This window comes from Buteo buteo, chromosome 8, assembly GCF_964188355.1.
Source record: "Buteo buteo chromosome 8, bButBut1.hap1.1, whole genome shotgun sequence".
Taxonomy (NCBI): Eukaryota; Metazoa; Chordata; class Aves; order Accipitriformes; family Accipitridae; genus Buteo; species Buteo buteo.
Window position 1 is genome coordinate 44027419 of NC_134178.1, and position 14813 is coordinate 44042231.

The 14813-nt window shown below is 43.4% G+C and overlaps 1 protein-coding gene across 2 annotated transcripts in view; it reads right to left on the reverse strand.

Moving 5' to 3' along the window:
• CD58 (CD58 molecule) overlaps positions 1-14813 on the reverse strand; it is a 43915-nt gene that overhangs the window by 15173 nt on the left and 13929 nt on the right. Inside the window, exons 2-6 of one of the 2 annotated variants that reach the window (XM_075034388.1) lie at positions 7970-8269; positions 4794-4826; positions 3187-3246; positions 782-829; positions 353-424 (exon numbers count right to left, since the gene is read on the reverse strand). In XM_075034388.1, the coding sequence (XP_074890489.1) occupies positions 353-424; positions 782-829; positions 3187-3246; positions 4794-4826; positions 7970-8269 (513 nt within the window). The remainder of the gene's footprint in view (positions 1-352; positions 425-781; positions 830-3186; positions 3247-4793; positions 4827-7969; positions 8270-14813) is intronic. The other variant, XR_012651375.1, reaches the window with a different exon arrangement.

Sequence of the window (14813 nt, forward strand, 5' to 3'; positions counted from 1 at the left end):
CTTGACTAGTATTCTCATCTCACTCTAACCGGGAATTTATTTTTTTTTTTAAACCAAATGATCTCCAAAACACACATCCTTCAAGTCCGTATGCTCTGCTGGGGTTATTTCCAAGGGTAGTAAAACCACAAGACTTGCTCTACCCTTAACTACAGCCTGAAAGCTGGTTTACTCTGCTCCTGAAACTCCTGCACAGAGAACAGGTGTTCAGGATTCATGGCACAATCCCCCCCCAATACCTCCACTGAGAAGCATTACACAGAAGTTGCTCCAAGTCTTCAACTCCAAGGGATCCTGGCCAGTTTTCCCACTGGGTCATTAGCACTGACTGCTCCACAGAACAGGCACTTACCTTCCTGATTTACACCCCTGTTAACTGTCTGCTTGTCTTTCAGGGCACTGTTCTCCTTGTTCAATTCTTCATCTGAAAAGAGATCAGAGAAGAGCTACAGTCCCTCAGGAGCACATTCCATCGCTTCTTCCCCACACCAGCATATGTCATTGCTCTGTGCTGTCCGGAGCTCAGCAGCACACCTTCTCCTCTGCAATCGTTACATACTGTTCAACAAACAGAAGGATCCAGGTCTTTTTGACTTCTCATCTAGTGATCTACCCATCAACTTTTACTGTTCCTAAGGCAATAGGTCTTTCTATACCAACAGAGGAATGGTAAACTCCGCACTAAGAACATGCTAGTAAGTTTTGGACTGTGAAAGGCCACGGGCAAAATTAATTCCTCCCTTCATGTTCCTCTGTTTTAGGGCACCATCTCACTTGTTACCTGCTTCAGACTTTCCATTCTCACAATCAACAGCTTGTGAAGATGTAGCTGCAAGCAAACAGAAATTCTTTTTAGAAATGTGTATGGAGGTAGCACAATAGTCTGCAAAATATGCAACTCAGCCTTAAAGTGACAGTTTAATTACAACACTTTTAGCAGATACTCCTGATAACTAGTATGTTATGACACTTTATTGAAGAACTCACAATTAATTTCAACTTCAACTTCCCTCCAGCAACCACTTAAGGTCCCAGACCGTAACCAACATTATGTATACTTATGCTTACAGCTTTACAAAATACTTCTGAAGTGGGTTTACTTAAGGAGATAAAGCTGGAGAGATTTGCCATAAAAAGCCAGAGACAGCTGAGAAGAGAATCGACATCTCCTTTTTTTACTTCACCTATGTGTTGCACTAACACTGTGACTTTAAACCCCTTCTCTTTGCAGACATTTAAGAAACTCTAATAGAAACGTGGGCCATTCTAAAGTAAATTTAAGTGCAGTACCAAAAGGAGGAGGTTTTTGTTCTTTTTATTTTCTTCCCATCCTTCTCCTTTTATTACCTTCAAATCCATCCGTAGTCTCTGGAATTCAGCGATCTCTGAACCATGGGCTAGAACTACAGCTTTAACAAATGTATGAAAATATCAGAAGAAAAATGAAGTTCTTTATCCAAAGTCAGGCTAAAAAGCTTGTAAGGCTTTGATATGCTGGGGCATGGCGGGTAGAAAGGGAGAAAAAAACCCCAAACCCTGCTTTCATAGGACTGTCTCCCTACCTGTGGCATCTCTTCCAGGCCCATAACCAAGAACCATGTTTTATAACCTCCAAACCCATAAAAACATTAAGAAACATCAGAAATTAAAGAACAACTTAAGAAATTGAATTAAACATACAGAAAGTCCCTGCAAAGGTGACATAGTGGTTTGCAATTCAAGAAACATCCTGCTCCAGCTTTATGCTAACTCCAGCAGGTCATCTAAGATACCAGACTGAGTATCCCGCATGGCGCGACATTAGTTCAACATCAGAACACTCCAACAGGGCACTGAGCTCATTAGCTGATGGCAGGAGCTTTGGCCATTCCCCACCAAAACAGTATTTGGTCTGGTGACCTTCACAATAAAGTAGTTTTTAAGAGTCTTCCCCTGTTCTCCCTAATCTGCTTGACTGCCTAGGGGCTGATTTAGTTTGGTTTGTAAGAACAGACCACAGTGGTCCTGGCAACAAGATGCATACCTGTTAAAGCTGAAACACGTTAGCCTCATTCACCCTTGTGAAAGGAGCACAGACTAAAGGAGTTGTCCCCTTCCTTAGCTGCTCACTGTATAGAGTGATTCCCAGACCCCAACACACAGACCCAGAAGCCAGAGAATTGAACAATCTTGCTGGAAATTTGTCCTGGTTTCAGCTGGGATAGAGTTAACTGTCTTCCTAGTAGCTGGTACAGTGCTATGTTTTGAGTTCAGTATGTAAAGAATGTTGATAACGCTGACGTTTTCAGTTGTTGCTCAGTAGTGTTTAGACTATAGTCAAGGATTTTTCAGCTTCTCATGCCCAGCCAGGGCACCTGACCCAAACTGGCCAACAGTGTATTCCATACCATGTGACGTCCCATCTAGTTTAGGAACTGGGAAGGGGGGGGCAGGGATTCGCCGCTCGGGGACTGGCTGGGTGTCAGTCGGCGGGTGGTGAGCAATTGCCCTGCGCGTCATTTGTACATTTCAATCCTTTTATTACTACTGTTGTCATTTTATTAGTGTTATCGTTATCATTATTAGTTTCTTCTTTTCTGTTCTATTAAACCGTTCTTATCTCAACCCAGGAGTTTTACTTCTTTTCCTGATTTTCTCCCCCATCCCACTGGATGGGGGGGGAGTGAGCGAGCGGCTGCGTGGTGCTTAGTTGCTGGCTGGGGTTAAACCACGACAAAATTAAAGCAGTAAAACAGACAAACAAAAAAACCCAAAATGAAAAACAAAAAACAAAAACCCACACCCCAGGAAAACAATGCAGGATTAGAATGGATAGCAGAAGCACAAGTGCAGATCTGGACAGGACGACAGGAATGCAGACAACGCTGAGAATCTGTACTGCCTGCAGAAGGGCATCACGTAAAGAAATAACGGGTGGGAAGCAGACTGGTAACTAATGGAGAGGTAAGAAGTTCCTCCACTGACTGTCTCCTTCCCTCATCTTGACAGTTACAAGGAGAAGACAGGCCTGCAACGATGTGGAAAAAACAACTACACTCTGTAAAATAACTAAGGCCTGAAACAAAACTTACTCCTTTACCTCTCAAATGAAAGACTATACTGCTACAGAGTAAAAAATTTAGAAACCTAGACCAAATTAAAGCAATAGTCTGAATTCCACACGTTGTGACATTCTAGCTTTCTTACCTGAGCCATGCAGCAGACTGTTATTCAGAGTAGCTCTTCCTGTTCCAAGTTTAAGTCTACCTGCACCAAAACAAACAGAATACCTGGAGAAATTACTCAGAAATAAAGTTTTGTGCTTTTGGAAACTAGTTGACAGCCTCCATCCATTCCGCACACACACCATCCCCCACAAATTAGAAAAAATTAACTGAGGACATGCAACTGAATACTTGACTTAAAGAAGCATAGTCAGCCCATCGACAGAAATAATTCTTCCCCTTTATTCAGTATTTGTGACACCACATGTGGAGTACTGTGTCTAGTTTTAGGCTCCCAATTCATGAAAAAACACTGACATTCTGAAGCTACTCCAGCAAGTGTCCGCCAAGATGTTTAGAGGGCAGGAGACATGCAAGGAGGTGCTGAGAGAATTGGGTTTGTTCAACCTGAAGAAAAAGGCAGCTAGGGGAATGGCTAATTACAGTCTACAACTAATTTACATAGAAAACAAAGGAAACTCCTCTCAGAAGTACAGAACAAAAAGACAGGAGGCAATGGCTGCAAGTTGCAAAAGGCAAAACTCTAAGAGAAATAAGGAAAATATCCTTCCCCAGAAGGGTGATTCAGCACTTGAACACGTGCTGAAAGAAGCTGAGGAATTTCCATCCTTAGAGTTATTCAAAGTTTGACTGGACAAGGCTCTGAGCAACCTGATCTAGCTTTGAAGTTGGTCCTGCTTTGAGCAGCAAGTTGAATGAAACCTCCAGAGATTCCTTCCCACCTAGTTTATTTTATGATTCCATGCCAACAGAAACTAAATGGAAAATGATCAGGAAAGGTCCACATGCAATATACATCTATGTATGGTCTGATCAGAGCCTCCCTCCAGAATACCATCAATCAGTCCTTCCCAGACAGGAGATCACCCTGCAGCCACCCACAAGTATTGACCCCACCTGGAAACCAACAGAAATTTTCCACATAGAGCACTCTTAGGATGAGGCAACGTATTCCTGGTTGGGACTCTTTCAAACAATCTGACATATTAACCTAAAAAGGTGGCAGCAAAAGATACACAATGACAGCCTACAACTGCCATTTCTGAATAAGTTGTCAGATTTACAAAAAAAAGATACTCAAATTCAGTGTAGGGATGAACCAAGAAACAAATCTAGAACTCCAAAATGATGGCAATACAGGCTGACAGGAGGCACAGAAGTCCCTACCTATCAGTTGAGCACACTGAGTTCTCAGATTAGACTCGGGTATTCAACAACCCTGGTAAGAGCAACAGGAAATCTGACCTTGATAGCATCTTCATGATGCTCTCAAAAAAGGCAGTGAAAGCACTCTCAGGTAGGAATGGGAGAAGCCATAGATACACACAGTAAATGAAACAGTCTCAGGGAGAAACATGCAAATACAAACTACAGCGTTTCCCAGTACACAGAGCCCAGTGTCCAAGTGCAAGAAAGTTCCTTCAAATCCATTAGCCTTTGCCTAAGTGGTCCTTGTTTCTGCTACTGTATTCACGAGTAGTAGATCAGAAACTTTCATACATGCTACAGAACCTCAGATCAGCATAATCTTGAAGCATATCAAGCTCAATTAGGTAATGGTATACATACCTCTTCTGTATAGGAATCCTAGTACTCCTACAACTGGAATAAAGAGAGTGAAAGCTGCAATAAGACCACCTCTGGTTTTTTGACATAGCTGTCCCCTTTAAAAAAAAAAGTAAATAATGATTGGTTAGTGAAAAAGCAACTGTGTGATAGACTACTTCAGTAGAAATACAACCCTGAGTATGTTTTATAGCTATCCATTTTTAAAAAAGTAACCTCAAGAAATTAATGCACCAGAGTCGATTACTAGCAAAACCCTAAGCCAGCTCCAGGAAAGTTATGTGGCAAGTACCTTAATTCAGCAAAGGCACATCACCGCTTGAAAAGCAATGGCTTTTCCATTTTTTGGCCTATGAAAGGCCAAGCCAGACCTCAGCCAAATGAAATTTCAGCAAATGTCTTGTATTGGGTGTGCATGGCAAGGTTGTGGTAGCAAGGGGGCTGCAGGGGTGGCTTCGATGAGAAGATGCCAGAAGCTGCCCCCATGTTGGATGGGGCTAGTTCCAGCCGGCTCCAAGACAGACCCACTGGTCACCAAAGCTGAGCCCATCAGTGACACTGGTAGCGCCTCTGCAATAACATCTTTAAGAAAGGGTAAAAAACACTGCGTAACAGCAGCTGGGAGAGAGGAGTGAGAATATGCGAGAAAAACAACTCTGCAGACACCAAGGTCAGTGAAGGAGGGGGAGGAGGCGCTCAAGGTGCCAAAGCAGAGATTCTCCTGCAGCCCATAGTGAAGACCATGGTGAGGCAGGCTGTCCCCCTGCAGCCCAGGGAGGCCCTCGGTGGAGCAGATCTCCACCTGCAGCCCATGGAGGAGGACCCCACGCCGGAGCAGGGGGATGCCCGAAGGAGGCTGTGACCCTGTGGAAAGCTCATGCTGGAGCAGGGTCCTGGCAGGACCTCTGACCTCGTGGAGAGAGGAGCCCATGCTGGAGCAGGTTTTCTGGCAAAACCTGCAACCCCATGGGGGACCCAGGCTGGAGCAGTCCATTCCTGAAGGACTGCACCCCATGGAAAAGACCCACACTGGAGCAGTTCGTGAAGAATCGCAGCCCATGGGAAGGAGCCATGTTGGAGAATTTCACAGAGGACTGTCTCCCATGGGTGGGACCCCACACTGGAGCAGGGGAAGAGTATGAAGAAGAAGGAGCAGCAGAGATAATCCATAATGAACTGACTGCAACCTCCAATCCCCATCCCCTTGCACTGCTAGGGGGGACGAGGTAGAGAAATCAGGAGTGAATTTGAGCCTGGGAAGAAAGAAAGTGCGGGGGGAAGGTGTTTTATATTTGTTCTTGTTTCCCATTATCCTACTCCGATTTTAACTGACAATAAATTAAATTAATGTTCCCCAAGTCAAGTCAAACCTGTTTTGCCTGTGACGGTAAGTGACGAGTGATCTCCCTGTCCTTACCTCGACCCACGAGGCTTTTATTGTATTTTCTTCCCCCCTGTCCCATTGAGGAGGAGGAGTGATAGAGCGGCTTTGGTCAGCACCTGGCAGCCAGCCAAGGTCAACCTACCACATGCCTCAGTTCTAACAAGTCTCTAACACATAATTGCAATGAAGGAGGAAGAATTCTATACTGGTAAACCATGAAAATTACTTTTGCAGAGAAGTGGGAAATTTTGTCAGTTAGGGACTGCCTTACACATCCTACAAACCAGATGGTTCCAAACAAGTTCTCATGCTATGTTAAAAAAAAAAAAAAAAAAAAAAAAGCAAGCAAGCCTGAAGCTCAGCTGAGGCTGTCCCAAAGCAATAAGAAACAGTGGGAAAACTCTCTTTTCTCCTTTTTATATCTGCCTGTGAAGGAGGAAAAGACGTATGCTCATTGACTGATGCACATGCTAGATGAGAAATTATTTCATCTAATGACTGCTAGATGACTCACTTAAAGTGACTGAGTAGTTTCATTCCAGTTCCTGGAAAGTAGTACAAACAGCCTAACATTAGCATTAATTACACAACGCCAAAAGGTTCAGAAGAGATCTTCTAAGTGTGTCTCCTTCTTTATTATTACTCATTTCAAGTCACAGCAGAAGGCTTTATCCTGGTAAGATCCCTGCAAAAAGTATCTTTCCGGGGGGGTCAAACTGTCAAACTCACACCTTTCAGCAACCTTAAACACACTTTTAGCAGACAAATGACTTCTGATGCTTATTACTCTTTAAATTCAACTTCCTGACAAGTCAGTAGAAACCTTACAGACAAAGTCCATGCTGCTTCCCAGCCTAGCCTCTCAGACTTGCATAAACAACCTGACCCATTCATTAACTTTTTTTATCTGGAAAGCATTGAGTCAAAGAGATTTCAGAGCTCTTTTTCGTTTGAGAGACTTTAATGAAACATGCAGCTTTCTCAGAAGCAGGAACATTCTTCTTAGGGATGACAATTTCCTGGGTCTGATGAGTGAATGGTAAGCTACTGAACTTCCAAGAGTAATTCAGAGGCTTTGGGAAATCTGCTGTACATTTTAACGCCATGTCATTACCACTGACGTTGCAACTTATTTCAGGTTCTGACGGAGGAGCTAAAAGGAGAGAAAACATTCTGTATTACTTTGATTACACATGCCTTGAATTTTAGCACAGGACAAGGGCTGGAGCAACAAGAGCAGCAGGAGAGTGTAGAGGTAGAAGTGTATGTGTAAGGTGTGCACGTGTGCATGTGTGAGAGAAAGAAATGTATTTCTAAAAGTGGCCCAGTTTGTGGTTCTTCAGTGCCTCATAGTTCATTGTCAATAGGACTAATATACACACTGGTCAAATATATTTCCTAAAGACTACTAGTGAAGCGGCATAGATCTGCACAGAATGATGCCACAGATATTCAAGCATGTATAATATGCCTGCAGGAGCATCTTTAGTAGATACATACTGCCTAGGATAACTTGGTCAGCTTGCTCGAAGAGTTTGGTTATCTACCTGAAAGTACACAGTGTGCCATCTACACACATTCTAGAAGCCATTCCAAGGTGGGTAATGATGGACACACAAATTAGATGTCACCTTTGAAAATTTATTTAAAGTGCATAAGCAACTTAACAACAGACCCAAAGAACAGCGCCCCTCTGTTTCTGTTTGCCTCCCTGACAAATAAACAATCCCCCTTCTAGACTTCTTAAAGTGAATAAAGTGGTGTAAATTATTTATGCAGTTCTTCCACTACTTACCTAACACAGCAAGTATGAAGGTTAAGACATAATTTCTTTCCCCAAAAGTCAAGCAGTCTAACACATATGTGCCAGCATCATTGTCTTCCAAGTTAAATATAGTCAAGTGCCCATTCTCCTTGTTAAGCAAGCTTCTGTTCTGGAGAGAAGTAAAATATATCGGGCTGGTTTGCCCTTCCCATTCAGCCACTTTATCCTTGTTTTTTGTCCAAATAATTTCCACTATGTTTTGGTCTATTTTTACTGGAAAAGTAAAATTTTCTCCCAAGATGCCAAACACGTCCTCAGAGTAGATGTGTGCTACAGGGGAGAAAAAAGTTACTTTAACAATTGTTTTATAAACTATTGCTTGACTAATGCTGTAGGCACTATCAGATACATTCAAATTTAGGTTAGAAGCACATCACAATGTTGCAAAGTAAGGCATGTGTCAGTTAAGAATTGCCCAAACCCAGCCTGTCTGCACTACATTGTGACAGGCGCCACAAGGGGATCCAATTTCCCCATTCTGGTCCCAGGTAGAATCATTGTCCTGATCTTCTTCCCTATCCTAAGCTCCTCTATCTTCAGTACTTCCCCTCTTCACTTGAATTAGGCCTCCTGCCCACAGTCTGGTGAAAAAGATGCAATGAAGAATTGTTACCACCAGCAAAATCTATCTCAGCATCTTGTTGCAGAATGCCCACACTGAAGCTCCTGCTGAGCGAATAAATTGCAATTTTTCCAGCACGAATATTCATGGAGTTGGTAAGAAGCACACTTCTGACACAAAACTGCTACTTGGTTCAAAGCACCTGCTCTGAAATCACGGGGATACTAGGGATTTCCTTTGGAAACATCACTTAAGCAAGTTTATTTCACAACCAATGTATGTGAAATAGCATCCCAACCTCTGAGATCTAGCAGAGCTGCAAGCCAGAAATGGGAGCTGTCCAGAAACCTTAACTGCTATCAGTTTTGAATCAATCACATTCTACTAAAAAAAGGATGAAACATTCAATACAAACAAACAAACAACAAAAAAAAAAGAAGAGGGATGAGAGATTCTCCCTAGTTTTTATTAAAAACAGCTGTATGTGCAAAAAAAAATCCACTGATCTAAGGTGAGACCAAATTCTGCTGTGGGGATGGGATACTGTAAACCATTAGCATCTCTGTGTCCGTGCTTCAGTCTTCAGCAATCACCTCCTACTTCTGAATATCTGAATGGCTCAAAAAAACCCCAAACAAACAAACAAAAAAAAACCCCCACAAGCCTACTGCCATGGAAGACATGTATGTAGACACCGACAAAAACATGCCAATACTGAGTTCAAGTTACACTTGCATTAAGGACTTGATTCCGCTTCATGGTAGCCAGTAACTTTTTACTACTAAGTTGAAGGAAGGGCATGATTAAGATATAAGTGAGGTCTCATATTAAGGGAAGATTTCCAATATGCACCATGGAAAACTTCCCTTTAAACAGTAACTGTGCACGGTGAAAGAGAAATATTTCAAAAGCCTCCTCAAGCCAACTGCTACCAAGTGACAGCTACCATTTTGGGCTTATTTTGGTTTTGATTTTTTATTTTTGATTCCTAAATGGCATCAAGTCAAGAATCTACCACTCTATATCATTCTGTGTCTCCCTTGCTTCTCACGTCATCATCATGTGAAAACTTATTACTGTTCATAAATCAATGCAGACACTACAGCTTTATCACATCAAAACAAAGTCACTTCCCTTCACTGTGTATGAGTCCAGACAACAAACTATAACCCATCTTGCTCTACATCCCATCTCCTTTACACATGAAAGCAGTCAGGAGGTCAGCAAGGCCAGTCATTAAGAAGATTACGTTCCCCATCAGCAAAGAACAATGCTTGCCAACATACTAAGTGTCCTGCTCTTCTGCCTGGTGCCGCACCATAGAAACAAAGACTTTCTCAGACAGGACGCTAAAGGCAAGCAATGGGAAACACAATTCTGTGTGCTTGGGTACAGAACTGCACACACAGAAGGTCTCCTCCATGCCTTACTTCTCATGGACTATCCAATTTGTTTGCGATTTACCCATGAAAGTACTCTTCTCATGCCATTACAGTTTCCACTTCTTGTTGTCTGCACTTATGCTGTGACTTTCTCCAGGCACAGGAACTGGACAAGCAAATGGCGTAAAGAGGGCTCAGCTACCACTCCCACATCTTTTCAACACAACCCACCTGCCTTTTTTTGTCTCCTATCCTGTTCAGACTCATTTAAACATGCTCCAGTATGAGCATCTCTTTCTACCCATCTCAATTAACGGTTTCCAGAAAAGAGAAGAACCCAGGAGCTCCAGTGTATTTGGAGACCACAAGAAGAAATTATACGTCACACAGAAACGTTGCACAAGATCTCCACCACATATCTTGGAGCTTCTAAAGAAAGCATGTGTCATCATACATTTTCTAAATTTCCAGGGAACTCCTCCCCCTCTTTTCTACTTCATTTTATACACCGATTTCCCATTCCACACCAGTTAACTTCTCTGCTGTGAGCAAAGAGGGAGAAGTAACAGCCAAACACTTTCTCATACACTCTTTTTGGAAGGCTAGAAATAAGAGTGATATTTCTCTGCTTTCACCCTCTCTCCTTATTGTACCCTATTATTCCAATATAAGTTCACACAACAAAGTAGCGCTGTGCTAAGGCCTCCAGTAGCTTCTACAGAAGCTGTCAGACTACCTGCTCCTGTATGTCCTTCAACCCACTCCAAATTCTTTCTTACGCCATGTCTTTGTGTTCTATCCTTCCAAACAAATCACATAATGAAAGTGTTACTGATAAAGAGAAGCTAACATTGTGCAAGTAAAGCCTCTCCTACAAACCCACCACCTCATCTCATCTACATCTTCTGTTCCCACTTCTCCAGCAGCCAGATACCTTCGCCTGCACAGACTTCTCATCCTACCCAGGACTCAGAGCCACAGTCAAGTGTTTTTCCTACCACGCATCATACGAACCACTACAACAGCATGAGTGCACAGATTTGGCCTGCAGCAAACAGCAAGCCACAAACCTTAGCCCAGTTTGCAGTACATTAAAACATTTCAGATTTTCTCATGTTTGACAACGAGTCGGCTAATGCACGTAACCTGGAACTCCATGCTAACCGAATGATGTCTCTGAATGCAGAGCTTGGACTGCAGCCAATGTGAGACAAGGCAACAGCCCTTCACTCAGAGTAACAGGGCACCCATACAACATAGTGTGCTATACTCGCGTTTTGATATTCACCTGAATAATTTTGACTCTTTAAGCATTTAAACAAGCTAAAGGTATCCATGTATTCTGTTCAGACTAAGTGGAATCTAATATTCCATTTATCAGCAATAAATGCTTCATTACTACATTTGTCTACCTGATTTTATTTTCTTCACTACTTTTCTTGGAGCTGGTGTAAGGCTTAGTTATTCCAGAGAACTTCTGTAAGCTAATTCCCTTCTTTTTATTTTTAATGCTATCACTATCATCTTTTTTGGTCTCATGTACCTATCTGAAATGTATATATGCATATATTAGGTCTACACAAGCAGTAGTTAGGCTCCCATATTACCATTAAGACTTTAATGTTCCACCTGCTGAAGCTGGGTGGAAAAGTCCTTACTGATTGGCTTATAGCAAGAAACTGTCTGCCTCAGGAGTTGGGCTTTCTAAATAGTGGATTTTTGTTCTATCTTTTGTAACTTCCCAAATACCCCTTTTTTTTTTTTTAATTGTGAATTCCCCCAGCAACTGTAAGCAGCAGAGAGTTACATTCCCTCCTAACCCTCAGAACCACCAGTTCCAGAGAACACTGAAATAAATGTTCAGTCCAGAAGGACTATCAGAATATTTACCCATAGTCTGCCTAATTCCCCCACAGGCCACAAACACGACCCACCTCCCAAACTCCAGTAAAAAAGCACTTAGATCCGTGGTATAAAAGCACGGGCAAAAGCTACAGCCAGGAAAGAGACAACACAGGTGACAGTAAGCCATAGCAGCATCCCAGGCTGTTGCAAGAGAAAATCAGATTCGTGCAGGAATGACTGCAAATCTTACATGTCACATCGAAAGTGGAGTTTTTCACTTGCGTGCTGTGGCAAGTTCACAGAGGTATGTGTTGCTACTCCTTGACAATACAGGGCCGCCTGCATCTACAGAGCTCTACACATCAGCGAAGGCAGGAAACTAAGGGTGGCACCCACCGACAAGGGTGGGTCCCTCCCCACCACAAAATCCATATCTTCAGTTATATCCGTCAGCACGGGCCTAAAAACTGGCAGCATCCCCATGCAAAGGTTACCCAGTCATTTTAAAACTATGCTGCTGACCGGAAAGGTGGGGAAGACCTACCCATTCCTCCCTCTCCTTTGGTTTTGTCTGCCTGTTCCCCCAATGTAATAGTCACACAGAGAGTACAATCTGCTGGAATTCAAGTTGGCACACACCCCCACTCCAAAAAAAACGTCCAACACACCCACAGAAGGACTGTAATTCCCAGGTGCAACTCGCTGTGGGAACATCAGTGTTTGTGCATGCAATGGAGTGGAAACAAGTGAATCTGGGAAGTACATGAGTAAGACCGTCCTTTTGGCCAGCAGCACAGGCCCTGCTCGGAGCGCAGTGACCACTCCTGTGCCCTGGAGCAGGCTTCCTAAAATAGCTACCAGGAAACGATGACGATAGAGCTTCATCTTACATCCAACCGCTCGTATTTACCCACTTCACTGAGGGCACTTGCCTCTCTCCACTCTGGGTTCACAGCCCCACGCCTTCCCGGGGCAGAGGTAAAGCCTTCCAAAATGCTGTCAGAGGCGGAGATGCTGCCTCCCTTTTCTCCAGTAATTGACTAGTCAAACCACATGTTCAAGACACTTTCCTGCGTTAAAGAGATAAAATGCACAGTCAACTGAAGGAGAGCCTAAAAACTTCTCACTTGTGTCCTGACAAGACCAGACCCTCTTGGACCCAGCTGCATTGCAATTCCCTTGCGGGCACTGGCACAGCCTGAAAAAGGAGGAATAAAGAGCACGTTCCACTGCACAGCTCAGGGAAGCCTATGGTAAGGTTATCAGAGCCTCAGTATGTGACTCAGAAGGACTCGGTAGGTCCTAGCAGAGCTTAGGTACAAGCAAGATGCAGAAAAGCTTGGCTATGACAAGGACTAGGCAATCCTGGATACTTGCAGGGAAAGAAGTTGAGATATGGGGAAAACAGAGGACCAAAACTTCAGCTCTGCAGGAATAAAGCTACCACCAGGGTCAGACACCAGCTGACTTTGATACCAGAATGGACAGGAAGGTGCAAATCTCCAACTTTTGTAAGTTTAGTTCCAAAGTTGGGGTTTTGGGGAGGTTTTTTGTTTGTTGGTTTTTTGGTTTTTTTTTACAATAGCCAGAATTTTCAGTTCTTGGGCCCTGTTCCCACTTACATCTCTTCCATTTGCTGAACCTCACAGATCTCTCTAGCTCCCTCCACCCTGCTCCCTCTCCTGCCCAATCCTCTTCCACTCCCCTTGTCCTCCGATCACTTGCCCAGTCTTATTCTTCCTACTACTTGCCATGGTCACCACTACCATGCACTTGTGTACTAGGTCTGCTTGGGATGGAGTTAATTTTCTTCACAGCAGCCCATATGGTGCTGTGTTTTAGATCTGACCAAACAGTGTTGGTAACACATCAATGTCTTAGCTATTGCTGAACCTTGCTTGCACAGCATCAAGACGTTCTCTCTGTCTCACTCTGCCCAATCCTAGGAGTAGGCCGAGGATGGGCAAGAGGTTGGGAGTAGACACAGCAATGACAGCTGGCCCCAACTGACCAAATAGATATTCCTTACCATGTGTCACGCTCAGGAATAAAAATGAGGTCGGGGGAGAGAGTTTTTCCAAAGTAGCCATTGCTCAAAGAAGTCCGCTGGTGGGAAGGAGCGAGTGATTGCCTTTGCACCACTTGGTTCCCCTCCAGCTTTGTTTCCCCCCCTTCATTTATTAAATTGTCTTTATCTCGACCCACGAGTTTTTCTTGGTTTTGCCCTCCTGATTCTCTACCCCAGCCTGCTGAGGGGGAGTGAGCAAGTGACTGGGTTGGGCTTTACAACTTGCTTCCAGATCTCTACCCACCTCTGACTCTCCTGTGAGCCAGGAGGATCTGGTTCACAACAAGGCACCTGAAACCCTGGCTTCTTTGCCTTCAAATTAAGGACAGAATCTGTCCAATCCAAAATTTTGCAGCTCAGCTTTGTTTCTTCAAAGATCCAAAATGGAAGCTCTGAGCCCAGTGCGGTGCACATCTCGACATGGATACTGACTGCAGCTCTGGCAAATTTTCTTAAGCTTTAAAACTTTTGATATAAAAGCAACTCTGAGGAGATGCCTCTAAATAAACTTCATATTAGAAGTATCCACTGGGCTATATTTCCAAGTTGGAAAGGATACTCCTCTCTCTGAGCGTAAATGTGTGGGCACTTATTCTTGTGCCACCTTCTTGCTTTTTTTTTTTTTTTTTGCCAAAGCATTGCTTTAGGTTAGTTCTCTGTAAGTCTATTCATTTGATACTAAACAAACATCAACAAAAATATTCTATCTCTAGCAAGTCTGCCTGTTCATACACCAGGATAAAGGTATGTGTACAGCATCACCAGGGCCACGCTAAAGGTAGCAGCAAGAGAAAAAGCTTCACAGAGTTAGCGGTATTTTAGCTAGCATAGCATCTCTACCTTTCAAGCACTGTGGTACAGCAGCTAACACGTTGATCAATCTGTACTCACACCTCTCATACTTGGTTATGTTGCGCTCCATCAACAGCAAGGGGAAATTTCTGATGTAACAGTCTA